Genomic DNA, 15843 nt, shown 5'->3' on the forward strand with positions numbered 1-15843 from the left:
AAAATTGAATCCTTGGTTTGAAGACGAACGGGTGAACAAGGTCGTGTGAGAACGCCGAGCTTCGCAGCGCTCTTTCTTCAGTGCCATCCTGCAATTTAGAGGAGACACTCGAGGAATAATGTGAAGAGAGGGAAGGAGTGGGAGCAACAGAGAGGCAGAATGTGAGAGACAGTACAACACAGGGTTGTTGAATAAATGCAGCGATTTCAACTACAGCAGTTTTCAAGACAGAGTCAAGACATAGCATGCACGTGGATTTCACCTCTGACCAAGAATCCCGAGGGAAATCATCCCGATCTTAATCGTTTATCCATCTAGCAACACTTCTGCAAGCTGAAACAGGCTTTCCCACCCATGGATGAGTCTCCCTGGACTGGGCAGTCCAGGTCCTGCCTCTGTCCAAAACCAGGGACCAGCTGGTCAATGAAGGCTGTTATAAACCCTCTGTTATTAGACGTTTAACACGGCTGCAGCTCAGACTAAAGCCCCGTGGCCCTGTCTGCAAATTACATTGTTCTCACAAACAATCCCACTGAAATAAGGCCACTGTGGACGCTCTTTAGTTTTGGAAGGCAGGAGTCTTGGTGGCCCAGTTTCAGTAACTCCCGTTATTGCATCTACCAAGGAGGTTAGATTATCTCTTACTTGTATGTCTGTTTGAAGCATTTTAAAAATTCTTCTTTGGACGGATTGTTTGTGCATTCGAAACAACTTTAAATATTTTTACATAAGATCTCCATAGATACTGAAATGTGTCATAACTGTAATTTAATCAAAGATGTGAGCTTTAAGACTGTTTTTCATCATGCTCTTATAAACTTCTCTGCTTTCAGTCCCCCAGCAGATCTTAACCAATCCTCCACTCCCCTTTGGTTTTCACTTTAGCTGATTTGTGCAGAGCTGAAATCTGGATCCTTGCTCTTGTCTCTGCTGATGTGTGTTTGTTTGCCATGTGGCTGCATGTATTGATCCCAGTAGATAGCATCCTATTTTGTTTGATCAAGAGCAAACATCAGGGGGTCCTGATTCTGATCACAGTGATGAGGAAAACAGCAGCGATAGTAAATCCATTCAGTGATGGTAAATCCATTATTTGTAAAATTCATGTCCTCGTTTGCCTGGGTGCACCATACAGCCGATATTGCTTTTTTAAAAAATGATAAAACACAATATCATCTTATCTGAGTGCATTTTACCTGATACTGTCATGGTTTTGGTGTTGGTATCTTGTTTTGAAGGCTACTTTGTGTCACTTTTATTTTGAAAATTCCATATCACAATATATTTTTTGCTGTTTCTTCTTGTCATAAGTGATTGTTATTATTGCATCACCTGTTGAACCTTGTCTTATGTTCCGTGTTGACATGTTTATACCTTTTTTACCACTCTTTGGGGTTTGTGTTTCTTGTCCTTCTTGTTTTGTTCCTGTCTTTCCTTGCTCGTTTTTCCCTCCAGTGTAAGATTGCCTTGTTGTTTCCACCTGCCTCACCTGTTTCCCATCATCCCCCAGTGTATTAGTTGGTGACTCTTGTTCCTTGTTGTCAGTTTATCATTGAGGTTTCCTCACACGTACCATCCCTCCTTATGTTTCCTTGTGTTTTTTTTCTTCAAGTTCTTTCTTGTGTGTTTTCTGGTTTTTGACTTTGGATGCTGTCCTCTGATTTGAACTGCCTTTTATGTTTTTAAACCTGTACAGTAAATTTGAAATAAACAGCTTTACTTCACTCCTAGCATCTCGGTTGTGTGTGTGTTCTCAGCTTGTAACAATTCTTTCTGAGATGTGGTAGATATTACCTGTCTGTGGATTTCACTTATTACCTTTACAGCATTTTTTTAAAACTCAGTTTTCAACTGGGGTAATCCTCCTCTGTTAACACTGGCCTCCTTCTCCCCTCCATTCAGGTTCCTCTCTGCTGGACCATCAGTCAACCAAGAACCTCTCTCTCTCCTGATTATCTGATTACACAGACGTTAGATGAGGATCAATGCCCCATTATTGTTGTATTATCGTTATCAAAACATGAGTGAACCCATCGCTCTTTTATAAACCACATGTATTTCAATTTTCTTACTGGACATAAAACATAAATTGCTTGTAGTTCCTGGAATGTCTGTTGTATGGATGAATATGATCAAATACATAATATAGACAGTCTTTCTTGTAGCCCATTGTTACTACCACTGCCAAGCAGCAATATTGATGTTGAAACTGAAATGCTTGTGAATGTAAAAATGTAATGACAATAGTTTTTTAAATGTACTCTTTTGCTGTTTGCAAACATTAGCTTGTAGTTGTTATTGTTAGAGGAACTTTTATAATTATGATGCATCAATCTAAAACAGGTCTGATGTTAGAAATACTAAACCAAACTTGTTGGTGTCCTGCTGATGGAACTCCTTTCTGAATTGTTAGACTTCAGCAGCATTTTATAATTACTTATTGACTTATAAATAATATAGCTGTCTTGTTTTATCACCAAGAACACAATGTTATTTTTCTAAAAACTTGCATCTACCTGTATTCCTGTATCTTAAACAGTTTTATTGTTTTTATAAAGAAAATTTGTTTTCCACATACTAAAAGTTTTCATTATAAGTGTGTGTGTTAAGTGTGTGTGTTAAGTGTGTTTCGAATCTACTGGAGGATATTTGTGGGCACTCAAATCTAAGGACAGAGGCTGTCGCACATTCGTGTGACAAGTACAAAACACCCATAAAACAAATTTCAATATTATTATACTGTATGTGACCAAGCTATATATTTTTTTAAATCCTTAATCGCAGTCATTTTTTAACCTTATCTGACATCAGGGTGAACATGGTAGAACCCTGACTCCACATTCACAATAAGCAAGCTGCAGAACATTTGAAAAGGTAAAAAAAAAAAGAAGTAAAAATGTTTTCATTTCATCTGCAGACTCATATTTTTGCAGTGCTGAATGTTTCAGATTGGGAATTTATAGTTTGAACATTCTGCAGCTCTGAGACAACACCCCGCACCTCAGCTCTGTCCTGTAGCGCCCTCTAGCGGCCATATTTTATCATTACAGGTCCACAAGTGTAAACAGGGCGGTGGGCGGCTGAAACGCTCGGATGAAATTATCATCCATTATTCTGGATCGATAGGCCCGATCCCTCCAGGAGGGCATTTCACTACCCAGTCCGACCGCTTTCTGCAGCACGTCCGAACCGGTAGGTACGAGCTAATGCTGTTGTTTCATACCGTTACCGCGTTAGCCAAATAACGGTGACGGTGCTCGTTTTAATGGAGGCTAAGCGAGAAATAGCACCAGAGACAGCGTCACCGCCTCAGAGCGGACATGACAGCTGGACCAGAGGAGCTAATGCTAACAGGCTGACAAGAGCTGCTGTGTAAACAGGAACATAACGCAGCCGAATTAGAGGCCTTCAGTGTTTGTTTGTACAGTATTTGTGTTTATCAATAGAACAACAGATCAGTGGAGGCCTGCTGTAGGAAACCTGCATCATCACTGAGGGTGACGTCATTTACCGGCTCCTCTAATAGATAAACAAATACAAATAACAGGAATTATAGGAATTTAGTGGCATTCAAAGACTGATATTACATATCGTGAGATAAATACTTGAATTTGTTTTATGAATTTTTATTTATTTATTAAATTTATTTTTTTTAATTTAAGATCAATTTAATTAAAGATAAATTTAGAGAAAGACGAACTGGTTTTATGAAGTTTTTTTTTTATCATTAAAAATTTTTATTTAAGATAAAGATAGATTTAAGATAAATTCAATTTAATATAAATGTAGATAAAGGCTTGAATTGGTTTCATGAAGTTTACGTTATGCAAAATGCTCCTCAATAATTATTAATGCATCATTAAAGATCGATCACTCGGTATGGTAATGTCACTTTATTTAAAAAGAATGTGTCTCGATGAAATATGAAAAGACGCATCACAAATAGAACAGACCTGACATGAAACAAACTCGATAGAACCTTACATCACTTCAGAACTTGAACAAATGTTTAATCAAAGTTCTCACTCTTTCATGATTATGTAGATTTGACTAAAACCTGTGTCTAATTGTTTCTTCTCTGTCATTTTCTTTTCTTGTCCATGCTTTATTGATGACCACTACATATTTATGAGTATTATAAATATGCAGTGGTAATAGAGAAATGCACATCATCTTCCAGTAAATATTTAATGAACCAAAGCCTCTCCTAAATCTATAGTGTGTAAAGTGTGCCCATTGTAATGATGGGTCCATATTTGTATGCTGCAGTCATTTATGGTTTTTAATGTCATCCACTTCAAATGGTTTTAGGAGTCTTGAATTTCCCACTCCTGATCAAATTAATTGAACGGGAGCTCGAGCAGCAGATTGGTGCTGATGCTGCACCACTGCAGAGAGCTCTGCAAGCAACGCCAACAGATAAAATCCACCAAAAAGCACTAAAACTAATGCAATGAAAAGAACTTGAACTATCTCAGGCTCACATGCTTCTTTCTACAATCATCACATCTGTAATCTTCTTGCCTTGCCTTGCAGGAGAAGACGTTGATCCCTGCTGGACCCACTCAGATCTCACTCCAGCACCACCATGGGCTCCTCCACCACATGCGCTGCTCTACTGTGTCTTACAGCAGCTGTGGCGGCCGTTCAAATGCCTGAGACAGGTGAAATGGAGCCAGATGAAAACAGCTTCAGGGTTTATCGAATTATAATTTTTAAAATAATAAATAAAAATGGCATTTTCTATTCTAGTTCAGTCTGCAGTAACCATTATTTTCATATTTAATAATTGTTTGATAGTTAGCATTGTATAATACTGTTTGGAAGAAGGTTGTTTAACCATCAGTTCGACACAACCTCTCTATTCCAGTGAAATAAAAATGTTACTATTCATGTATCAGCAAATTGTAATAATTTTAACTACTTTACAAATTGAGATTGCAGCGGGTTATCGTAACAGCTTGTCTGTTAGCTCAAGCAGAGTCTGTACTTGGGTCTGTTGCGGATGAACCAGCTCAGACATGAAGTGTTCCTCCAGTGTTCCTGGACAAGCAGCAGGCGACCTCCGTGATCCGGCAGAAGAGGAGCAGCGATGGCAGCCCGTCCACGCTGGAGCAGGCTTGCATGGAGAAAGTGTGCACCTACGAGCAGGCTAGAGCGTTCTTCCAGGACACGTATCGGACGGTGAGCTGCAGAAGTCCTTCAAAATTCCTCGTCTTTTTTTTTTTTGTCTGTCAGTATTTAGCTACAACTTGGATTTATGGACCATATGTTCTTTTGCAGGATATCTTCTGGGCTGTCTACGTCGGTAGGTATTGGATCTAAATTATTTTCACATATGCACAATTTTTTGTGGTATCTAATGACTTCCTGTGGATTTCAGACGGAGATCAATGTGCAGAGAATCCTTGCAAAAATGGAGCCATGTGCTCAGACAGCGTTGGAGGTTACGACTGCGTTTGTAAGGCAGGCTTCACCGGGGTCCACTGCGAAAAAGGTGAGCAACTGATGTCTGCATTGGTTTTACTGATTCACTTCTGGTCTGGTATGTGGTTCTTTTTTAAACCTTTCCCTTCTGTTTTCAAAATTCAGATGAGACTATTTGCACCCTGGAGAAGAACAAGGGCTGCTCCCAGTTCTGTAAACCAGGCTACATGTCCTACGAATGCTCCTGCGCCCGGGGATGGAGGATCAACACATCGGACAGGCACAAGTGTGATCCTATAGGTAGGTTTAAGTCAAATGCAAATTGTTCTGCTGCAGCAAGATTTTTTAAATTCATTTTATGTTTGTTTTATAATTACAGAAAGCATTTTTTATTGATAAACCTTTTTTACAGAACAATAATGATTTTCTTCCCTTGTGTGATTTTCATTTTACATCTTTATTAACTTTTTTTTTCTGATTTAATGCTAACTATTGGCACAAATCTTTGAGAGGAGGGATGTAAAAGAACTTTCAAAGAAAATTAGATAAACAGCGTTTACTACAGGAGCTCAGCCTGCTAGATGCTGGCAGACAACGACACAGCCTCTGGCACGCTGAGACAAAAAAACTGCCATTGATATATTTCCCCCAAGATATTTTCTTTCTCTTCATCACGAAGAACTATTAACAATACATTTGTGAAATAATTCAATCAGAAAATAATCAGCTGACATTCTTCTATCAGGAAGCTTCCCCTGCGGCAAGTTGAACAGTCTGAGCCGCTGGGAAAGCAGACAGACCAGCAACGTGCACAGCAACTTTGAAGGCTATAGTTGTTCTTCTTCAGAGTGTCCCTGGCAGGTATGAACACACACACACGCACAAACACACACACACACATACACTGAGAAACCAATGCAATATCGATTTGCAGGAGTGACCAGATTCATAAATTCCTAGTAGAAGCTGTCACCACTTGGAGGTGAGATTGTAACAATCACTAGCAGTAAAAAAAACCCCAGAGAATAATAATTAACAGTGAAACATTGAACATCACAAGATATAAGTGGCAAGTATGAAATTACTGTGACCATGACATGAAATTACAGATGACTATTTAATATCCAGGAATTGAAATTGTAGACCAAGGCACTCATCTGTGGAACAAACTGACAGTATGGAGCCATCCCTTAACTGGTTTTTGACCTCAACTTATTTATTGTGGGTCCGTGGTGCAGGGTGTCATTGATGCATTTTACTGAAATTCATTGTGTTGGTTCCAGGCTCTCCTGAAGAGTTCAGAGTCACCAGGTTACTGTAGCGGGGTCATCCTGAAGGAGAACCTGGTTCTGACTTCAGCTCAGTGTGTCAGAAAACACACCTCTTTCCAGGTGTCAGTGGGTGAGCAGATATACATTTACTTATTCATTGTATTTGTAAACCACTGTGTCGTCAAAGACAGGTTTTACTTGTTTCGTTTGTCCGATTAGTTCGTATCTGTCAGTTAAACGTCACATCGAATAAACTTTATTGTCCTACCTTGGTGTCTTCAGGCAAACGCAGCACCAGCTATGAAGCTGGAGAGCAGACGCTGAATGTAAAGTCCGTTTCTGTCCACCCACGTTATGTGAGCGGTGGCCCTGACAACGACCTGGCTGTGATTGAGCTCCAAACCAACATCCGTTTTAAGTCGGATGTGTTTGCTGCCTGTCTGCCTGAGAAAGACTTTGCAGAGAGCGTCCTGATAGGCGGGGGGCACCCGGCCATCATTACCGGCTGGGAAGAAGACAAGCAGAATCCAGAGTCTTTCCGAGGCCCACTCACTCTAAACCAACTCCAATACAACCGCCTGCCGCTGTGTCTGGAGAGTCACCCCGACCTCATGACCAATAAGATGGGCTGCACCACCCCCCGCAGCAATGCTGACTGCACCATGAGCACCGGCAGCCCCCTGCTCACCCTGTACAGGGAGGTGTTCTTCCTCACCGGGGTGGTAAGCCGGCCTCCAGGGGCCGACTGCACCAAGGGCTACATCTTCATGAAAGTGTCTCGCTATCTTGACTGGCTGCAAACAGTGATGGCTTAGTGGGGGGGGGGTAACCATGGAGGTTATGTTTAAGGAATTGCAGGTTTATAAATCCTAAACACAGGGAATCAGATGAACATTTTCCATATGCACTTGTAGCCCATCCTTTCTTTTTCTTGTGACTGCTTAACAAACATTTATTTACATTTCATGTCCGCGTTCACTCATTTAACCACTAGGGGGCACTCTGACACAAACAGTCATCGCCTCCTGAGTGCCTGGCCAAAGGGTCAGGCAGAAAGAAATGCAGAGAATTATTCAGCATGTGTTTGGTGATGTGGAAGTACCCTTTAATGACCTTTAAAGTGATGTTATTTTAAGCAACTACTGTAGAAGTTGACGTGCACCTTGTAACAGTTAAAGGTAAACACTGTTATGTAAATGTAATACACTCATATCACAAGTAATCGGTTCTGTGATTGATTTGAATAATGGGGAATACACTAAAACAAATAGGGTGATTAGATATTTGGTGAGAAACTCCTTATATGAGTCAGATTAAAGCTTGGATTGTGAATAGTGAAGGTTTAAATGCATCCTGAGTTGTACACAAACATGTCTCCGTTCACTCGCTCCTTCATCGCACTAAAAACCACCAAATGAGAGAGAGCCTTCAGCAACACCCGTGACCCGCGAGGCGGATAAGCAGCTGTAGGCGAGACGATTGAGTCGTATTGTCTACGAGCACAAAAGATTCAATAAATAGAATCAAGTAAATCACTGCAATCAACAGAAACAAACTAATAAGATGTGGAAACAACGCTTATTGTTTCTAGTATTGCTTCAATGTGACGTCTATCTGTCTCATTGAGAGACATGATACCAGTTTCCTCTACTAAAGGAAGCCGTTTTGCAGAATGTACAGTTTTATGTTTAATGCAAACATTGAGCGCAAAAGCAACGTATCCATTGCGATCTTTCCCGGTTTGATGTATAAATCCATTGTTGTCCCAGACCATCTCCCGTTTCACACCCGTGTCCATCTGGCAAAATTTTCCCACAGACACTCACCCTTTGCAGTCTTCTCACAGCCTCTCTGGTTAACAAGGCCAGGACCATGTCATGCAGAGAGAGAAAAGGAGATAGAGAAGAATGGCCTAGAGAGAGAGAGTGAGAGACGCCACATAACAAAAAAAAAACTGGCTTGCCACTTTAGATCGGGTGCTTGAAAAGCACAGCCCTGAAAGCTGGAGGCCCACATTGGCTGTTGCCATGGTGCTCACCTAGGAGATGGCTCCTCATTCTCAAAAATGGCTCTGCTCCTTTTTTGGGCTATCCAGTGAAGATTAATTTGAGTGGTGCTCCTTCCTTCCTGGGTCTGCTCCTGCTCCATGGCCTCTGCCAGCTCCATTTATATTCCAAAGCTCACACATACATGGAGATGCTTCAAAAACACAGAGCAGCTAAACTCGTTGTATCGCTTCAGATTCTACCACCTGAATCAAACCTAAAATTTGAATATTTGGGAAGGTCAGGAAGTGCTGAGACAGCAAGGTGTTTGATGGGTTCAGAAGGCAAGGAGCTGAAAGGGAAAAAGGCTCATGGAGGAAGAGCAGAAATGGACTAAAAGACCTGGAATCTGGAATATTGACAAAAAAAGCAGTCAAGTGTGGACAGATTGATGAACCCACAGTTTATTCGACATAAATGGGAAGACCTCTCAGAGAAACATTAGCAAAGCCATTACTGGTGCAGGGAAGGGAAAACACTCAACGACAAAGATTCCACTGACACAAATCAGATGTTAGTATTGCCGGACAAGTGTGCTGATGTGATTTAATAACTTTACTCCGACAGGCGTGTGTTTGCATCTGGTCAGTGTCCTATTAAGTCAATAATCCTTTACTCTCACCAAGCCCTAAACAATAGTTGCATGCTGTGCCTCCAAATCTGCCCAAAACCCATTGGGAGTGAGTGTGTACATACACATACATGCTTATTTGTGTCTTGTGAGTTAAGGTGGGGGGGGGGGGGTAACATCAAAAGATAGACTTGGAAAGAGATTATCTGTCTGTGTGGAGTCTGATTCCAAGCAGGGGGTGAGCAGTATGTCTGAGTTAACGTCTGTCGGTGTCATGAGGGCTGTGCTATCTCTGTCAGCACGTCTGTCATCTAATCCAGGAACCCCCCTCCCCAAAGAGACCAGAGGTTCTGGATTCAGACAGGATTGCAACGCCAACTCTAACCACCCCACCCCGTCTCAAACTCTTCCCCATGCCAGACACAGAAGCTTTCACTTGGTAATACTGCATGAGGGTGGAGGGAACACGAGACCTCCAGCGGTTAGGGTCTGCCTGATTCCAAGTGGTCGGAGGAGAACGACAGACAGGCTGTGAAGTTTAACTGTGCAGTAAAATAGTTTCTTCCCATCAGGACCGTGTGCTGAGGCGTGATTTAGGCTGACATGAAGGTGACACACTGACAGTGTCGTGTAGTGCAGACCAACGTTTAACAACCTCAACTACATTATAACGCTTATCGTGTTCGTTTACAGCCAAGAAGGGAGACTCTGACTTGTGATCTTGAGAATTTCTACAAAGCTTGGAACAACAGAACAACAGAACGAGACTACAGAGGTGACAACAAACAAACAAGTGGTCACCCCTTCGAGATTTTACATAACTTCAGTCTCTAATCAAAGTGGTTTGACTGTCGGGTCATAATCTATTTTCCTGGTGGCCCATACCAACTACACATAGACACTCCTTACATTTAGAGAACAACATAAAACAGGAACCTTCATATCAGGATGATTGGGTTCACTAGTTTCAGTTAATGTGACTGGAACAAGGTCATCAGAATCAGGTTGTTGGTTGAATGTGATCTGTATACCCATTGAAAATAAACACGTAAACACAAAATGGCCTATTAATTCTGATATATAAAATTTTACACTCCAAATATTTGTAAAATTAGTACATAAATAAAAATAAATAAATAAATAAAATCTCCATGGTGTGTTTTAGATGATACGTGACACTGAAGCATGTTGTTGTAGGTCATTAGGCAGCGGTATTTCACTTTACTTTAGTGAAACTAAAAGACTCCAGATGAAATGTTTAGTGTTTGAAAAAGTAATTTCAATTTCCTGGTAGCTGTAAAACCCCAAATGATGAGACTCAAAGCCGTCCTCTGATAGGTGTTGAGAGCGTTCAGTGTGAATAAGAGCAGTGAGCCGACCGTCAGACCAACCATATGACCACACTGCTAACCAGTAACGCTTTGTACAACTTCACATGATCCCTGAGTTTTATGCCATACCAAAGAGGACAAACACATGTCCCTCTTTGTAAAGAAGTCTTTTGTTCATATCCTGTATTTTGCTGTCCTGGTTGACATTTCCACTGAGCTGATTAAGAGAATTCTTTATCCATCTCCTTCCTTCAGACAGGCTTTGAAAAACAATACATCCCTTCTACTACAGGCTCACGGTGACTGACATTAGAAGAGGTGCTGTAGGTAAATCCTGGATCTGCCTTCACTCCACTGACCCCACCCTGACCTTGTAGAGGTTAACTCCCGTTTGGAGCGATCGGGAAACCTGAGGAGCTGGCAGAGAGCTCTCCAAGGCTCGCTGAAGGAAGGCAAGTGTGTTAAAGTGCACGATGTGGTTTTTGAAGTGGTGAGAAGGTCTCTGTATTTGCTCAAGAACTGTAAGTGTCTCGTCATCCATGTGCACTCTGTGCAAGGTCCTGGAAAGGTCTCATTTAGGTGACCTTTAATATCCATCCTCTTTCTGTGAGGCTATGCTACTGGAAAGGTCATGACACCTGCTAATTTTATAGGACGCTGAGCGGTCAGCGACAGCCGGAGGGTTTAAATCGCCATGATGGCCAGATGAAGTCGGGATTATTCCACTTAAGATATTACCTCAATTACCTCAGTCAGCGCATTTCATTTCCTGTAACACAACTCAACAGTATCTTTGCATTAAAACGTCTTTTTAAAACCTCAGTTTTTTCTGATGACGTTTTTTAATTTATAATGCAGGCATTCCTTCACCAAAGAAGGCCTGATTTAAAAAGAAATAAATATCTGTAGTCTTCAAAGTCAACTGACAGCTGAGAGTTATTAAAGCTGGAGCCAAAACATCATCAGTGTCAGCTGATCAGTATGGCAAATAAATAAATAAATAAATAAAGGAGCTGAGGGCTTTAAGAGAGGGAAATGGGGGAAGAAGGGAAACTCTAGTCTCCCTTTAGTCACACACACACACACACACACACACACACACACACACACACACACACACACACACACACACACACACACACGACATTTAAATCTATTTCGTCCTACAATAACTGAACATGATGACTCATCTGCCTTTATATTTAACAATAATAGCAACATGATCTTGATGACTCTCCAGTAGGAAGTGTGAAGTGTTCATAAATAGGAGAGTAAAGGCTTGGTAAACAACAAAATAACGTATCGAAAAGCAATCTTTCAATCTTTTACTTTTTAAGCTACATGACTGTTGATCCTGTGTGTCTCCAATGTGAAGACATTACAGGTTTCCTTCTTCTTTCAGTTATTTACCAAACGCTACTAGATGCTTTTTAAATCTCCCTGTTTAGGACCACATGCGCAGTCCATGGGTGCAGTGTAAAACTGTTATATTCCTCACATACACAAAACATTTGCTGTCTGTTAGCACATATTTAGGAATTAACTTTCAAACAAGATTTTATTTTACACTTGAATTAATTGTTCAGGTGTTCTTTTTTTCCTTGCTAAACATCTGGAATTTGTCTGAGTTTACACAAATGTAAGACAAATTGCAGTGAGTTTAAAATCCAAAGGTCTGGAAATGAGGTCATCTTTAAACTTAGACTCCGTCCTGCTTATTTTGGACACCTGCATCCTGTCATAGTTAACACATCCTGTGTGGTCACAGGCTCTCATCCTGATAGTTGTCAGTGGAAACAGATGCATCATGGGGGCCTGTGTGCTGGCCACCCTGCTGTCATGTCTGTGGTTCATTGTGTGAAGCCAAGGCAAGGTGGGGCAACCTCCTGGCAGCACGGGGGTAAGTAATGAGAGGAAGGATGAGAAAGAGGAAAAGTTAAAATGAGAATTAAAAAACATGTGGAGGTGGAAACAGATTTGAGAGAATTAAGTTTAGTACGGAATAAAACAAACGCACATAAAGCCATAAATATATTTTTTATTTACGTGTGTTCATACATACCTGTGTACACATAGGACATAAACGATAAGGAAACGTGACAGGTGCTCTCTATAATGATGTTGTTCCTGTTGACAGTGTGATCATGTGTTTTCCTCCTGCCTATAAAGCTATATTAGACATCAAACGGCCCCTAACATAGTGGCACACAGCCGCCTTGTCACCCTCAATAAATTCTAATGGTTTAAACTGAGGATGGCATCATGAACACAAACACATGTACACAAACAGTTTGTCACATTGCTGCTGCATGTGCTCCATCATTCATGCAGCTTATTGAAGATGAGACGATCAATCAAGGTGAACAATTTACCTAAGCTGCATGTTTTTGGAGATGTGAGGAAACTGGACCGTCCCTACTGCACCACAATGCTGCTTCTGTCTGGGATCAATGATTGTGAAAATATTCAATCACTTACTGTACATCCTGGTCCATAATATGTTTCAATTATTAATTATTTGAGAGTTATGCAGACATTTGTGGCCATAGATATGAAGTTCTGCCCCCCCACCACCACCACCACCACATCGAAATCCTTTATTAAGTTTAAGAAATTTCTCCTTTGCTTGCTACTTCTCAGAAATGTTACTATTATTATTTCTAACCGTATATATCTTATAATATTAAGCCTTGACAGAGCTAATGTTAGCTGCTGCTAATAATGAATGAAGTAACAGTTTTATCTGCTAATGCTTAGCCTCAGAGAGAGATAATGTAAGGTAAGGTAGTATTGGTTGTCAGTGGGGTAACAGTTTTATCTGATGTTAATGTTAGTTACTCTTATGATTGGGTTTAGGATCAATGGTTTCAGCTGATAACATTAAGTCTTGCTGGAGTTGATGTTGGTGATCCTAGCTGTCCGTGACCCTGTGTTCAATCTTTTTTTTTCTAGTTTATAACCTCCACAAACTTTTATACATGTTGGACGTTTTGTACCTCAAAATGTGCTAAAGTTTGGTAAAGTGTTTGCTTTGTTATTGAGGATTCTTAAATGGTGGACCTTAGCCAGCTGTTGTTAGTGTAGCACAGGACCAAGCTGGCTATTTCTTCCTGCTTGTTGTATTTATGTTGAGCTAAATTGAATTATTTTTTTCAATACTTTATATTTTTACAATACAGATGTGAGAGCACTATCATTTTTTAATTCTGGCTCAAAGAAAGCAAAAGATGTTTTCAAATCCCAGAAATATGAATTCAAGTGAACAGTATGTATTTTCTACCTTTACAATTTCAGATGAAGAACGAGGGGACCAATAATCTCTGTTGTCCTCTTTAGAACGTGACCCCCCCCCCCTCTTCCCATGCTGTCATTCTCCTGGCCTGCGACTGTCAGATTAGCCCCACACCCTCAGCTGCCGCTCCAATTGATATGCCTTCTAACTGCCCTTAGTCCACATGTCATCTCACTCTGCATGCAGTTATGCATAAGAGTGTGTGAAAGGGGACGATGGGGGGGGGGTGTCCAATGCAGACTGTGTGTCGTTAGTGAGGCCGGGTTGTTGGTTGTCTGTCATGCTGCAGCAGGATTTGGTTTTAACACACTGTGCAGATTAACACCAACATAATACTGATTTATTTACCATTCAGTGGAAAGCCACTGGGCTCTGTAAGCGTAGCAGAACGGAGGTTTACTTGGATATTGTCTCCTATAAAATCTTAAACCAGCAGCTTGATGCTCATCTGGAGAGGGAACGGTTTAGGGAGATGGTGCAAATGGTGCCAGTGTCGTCAAAGACCACTTCCAGTGGTTCACATCGTGCACCAGGCTGAATCCACAATGAAACATCAGGTGGGTGGTGGATGAGGTCCTACCTGGTAAACACACTGGAGCAGCTGAGGCATCAGCATGTGACTGAGAGGAGTAACCAGGAGGCCCACGTAAAGCCGCCACAGACACCCGCGATGACACCGGTATGAGGGAATGGATGGATTTCAGAATAAGAGTGTAATTTATTACGTGAAAGAAAATGGAGGAAAGGGACACATGAGCAGACATTATTTTTAACAAACACAAGCCTCGGAATGAGTACAGTATTTTCCGCACTATAAGGCAGACCTAAAAGTCTTTAACTTTGTCAAAAATCAACAGTGCGCCTTATAATCCGGTGCACCTTATATGTGAAAAATTTCTTTTGGAATAGGCCATTCATTGAAGGTGCGCCTTATAGTCCAGTGTGCCTTGTAGTCCAGTGCCCCTTATAGTGCGGAAAATACTGTAACATGCACTGGGTCTGTGAAGGATTCATTTTCCTTTTTTTTAATGATATTGCTGTAGGGTCAGGAGTTGGGGCGATTGCAATGAAGCTCCGCTTGCATTGCAATCGCACAATATCCCTGCACACTAAACAAACCTAGAAGAACAGAATGTCACTCCATAGTGACAGTTTTACCCTAAAACACTGAAGATTTGTTATTTTGTTGTTGGTTTACACAACAGCAGCATTTTCAGAACCTTCCAAAACGTCTTTTTTAAAACCCCATATATATATATATATGTGTGTGTGTGTGTGTGTGTGTGTGTGTGTGTGTGTGTGTGTGTGTGTGTGTATATATGTGTGTGTGTATATATATATATATATATATATATATATATATATAATATATATTTATATATATATTATATATATTTATATATATATAAAATATATAATATATTATATATATATATATATATATATATATATATATATATATATATATATATATATATATATATATTCTGATTATTTGTGGAAGCAGAATTTTTTAAAAAGGGGAAATTTTTAATTTCCAAGTTAACCATTGTCCTGCATGTTTCGGTGTACAGCGTAGCAGAGAGGGTATCTTCTGGGCCGTTTTCGGAACACCTTGAACAACACGTTTGGAGCAATGGAACCATATGACAGGAGCAACACCTTCCTCAACAGTTGTTCTTGAATAGCCTGATTAAAATGGGCTTGAGTGGTCTTAAACTAAAAAGTTGTTGAGTGTTCATTCACCATCCATTTAGTCATTTGTTCTGTTGAGAAAACCAAACAACTCACAGTAAGTTGGTTGGAGTTCTTTGAACGGATCTTAAACATTTTATTCTGAAACTAACAACCGGAAATTACGCTTCAGCTGTTCAACTTGATGCCACATGATTTGTGTGATTTAGCG

General features: G+C 40.6%; 1 protein-coding gene across 1 annotated transcript; it reads left to right on the forward strand.

Annotated features, from left to right (window-relative positions):
• Window positions 1-3053: 3053 nt before the first annotated feature.
• Window positions 3054-7920, forward strand: proza (protein Z, vitamin K-dependent plasma glycoprotein a). Its single transcript, XM_068336644.1, has 9 exons — window positions 3054-3192; window positions 4537-4664; window positions 5039-5184; window positions 5284-5308; window positions 5384-5497; window positions 5593-5727; window positions 6173-6288; window positions 6711-6828; window positions 6981-7920. The coding sequence occupies exons 2-9, from the start codon at window positions 4589-4591 to the stop codon at window positions 7511-7513; spliced, it is 1263 nt and encodes a 420-aa protein (XP_068192745.1). The 5' UTR covers window positions 3054-3192; window positions 4537-4588; the 3' UTR covers window positions 7514-7920.
• Window positions 7921-15843: the final 7923 nt, after the last annotated feature.

This window comes from Antennarius striatus, chromosome 16, assembly GCF_040054535.1.
Source record: "Antennarius striatus isolate MH-2024 chromosome 16, ASM4005453v1, whole genome shotgun sequence".
Classification (NCBI taxonomy): Eukaryota; Metazoa; Chordata; class Actinopteri; order Lophiiformes; family Antennariidae; genus Antennarius; species Antennarius striatus.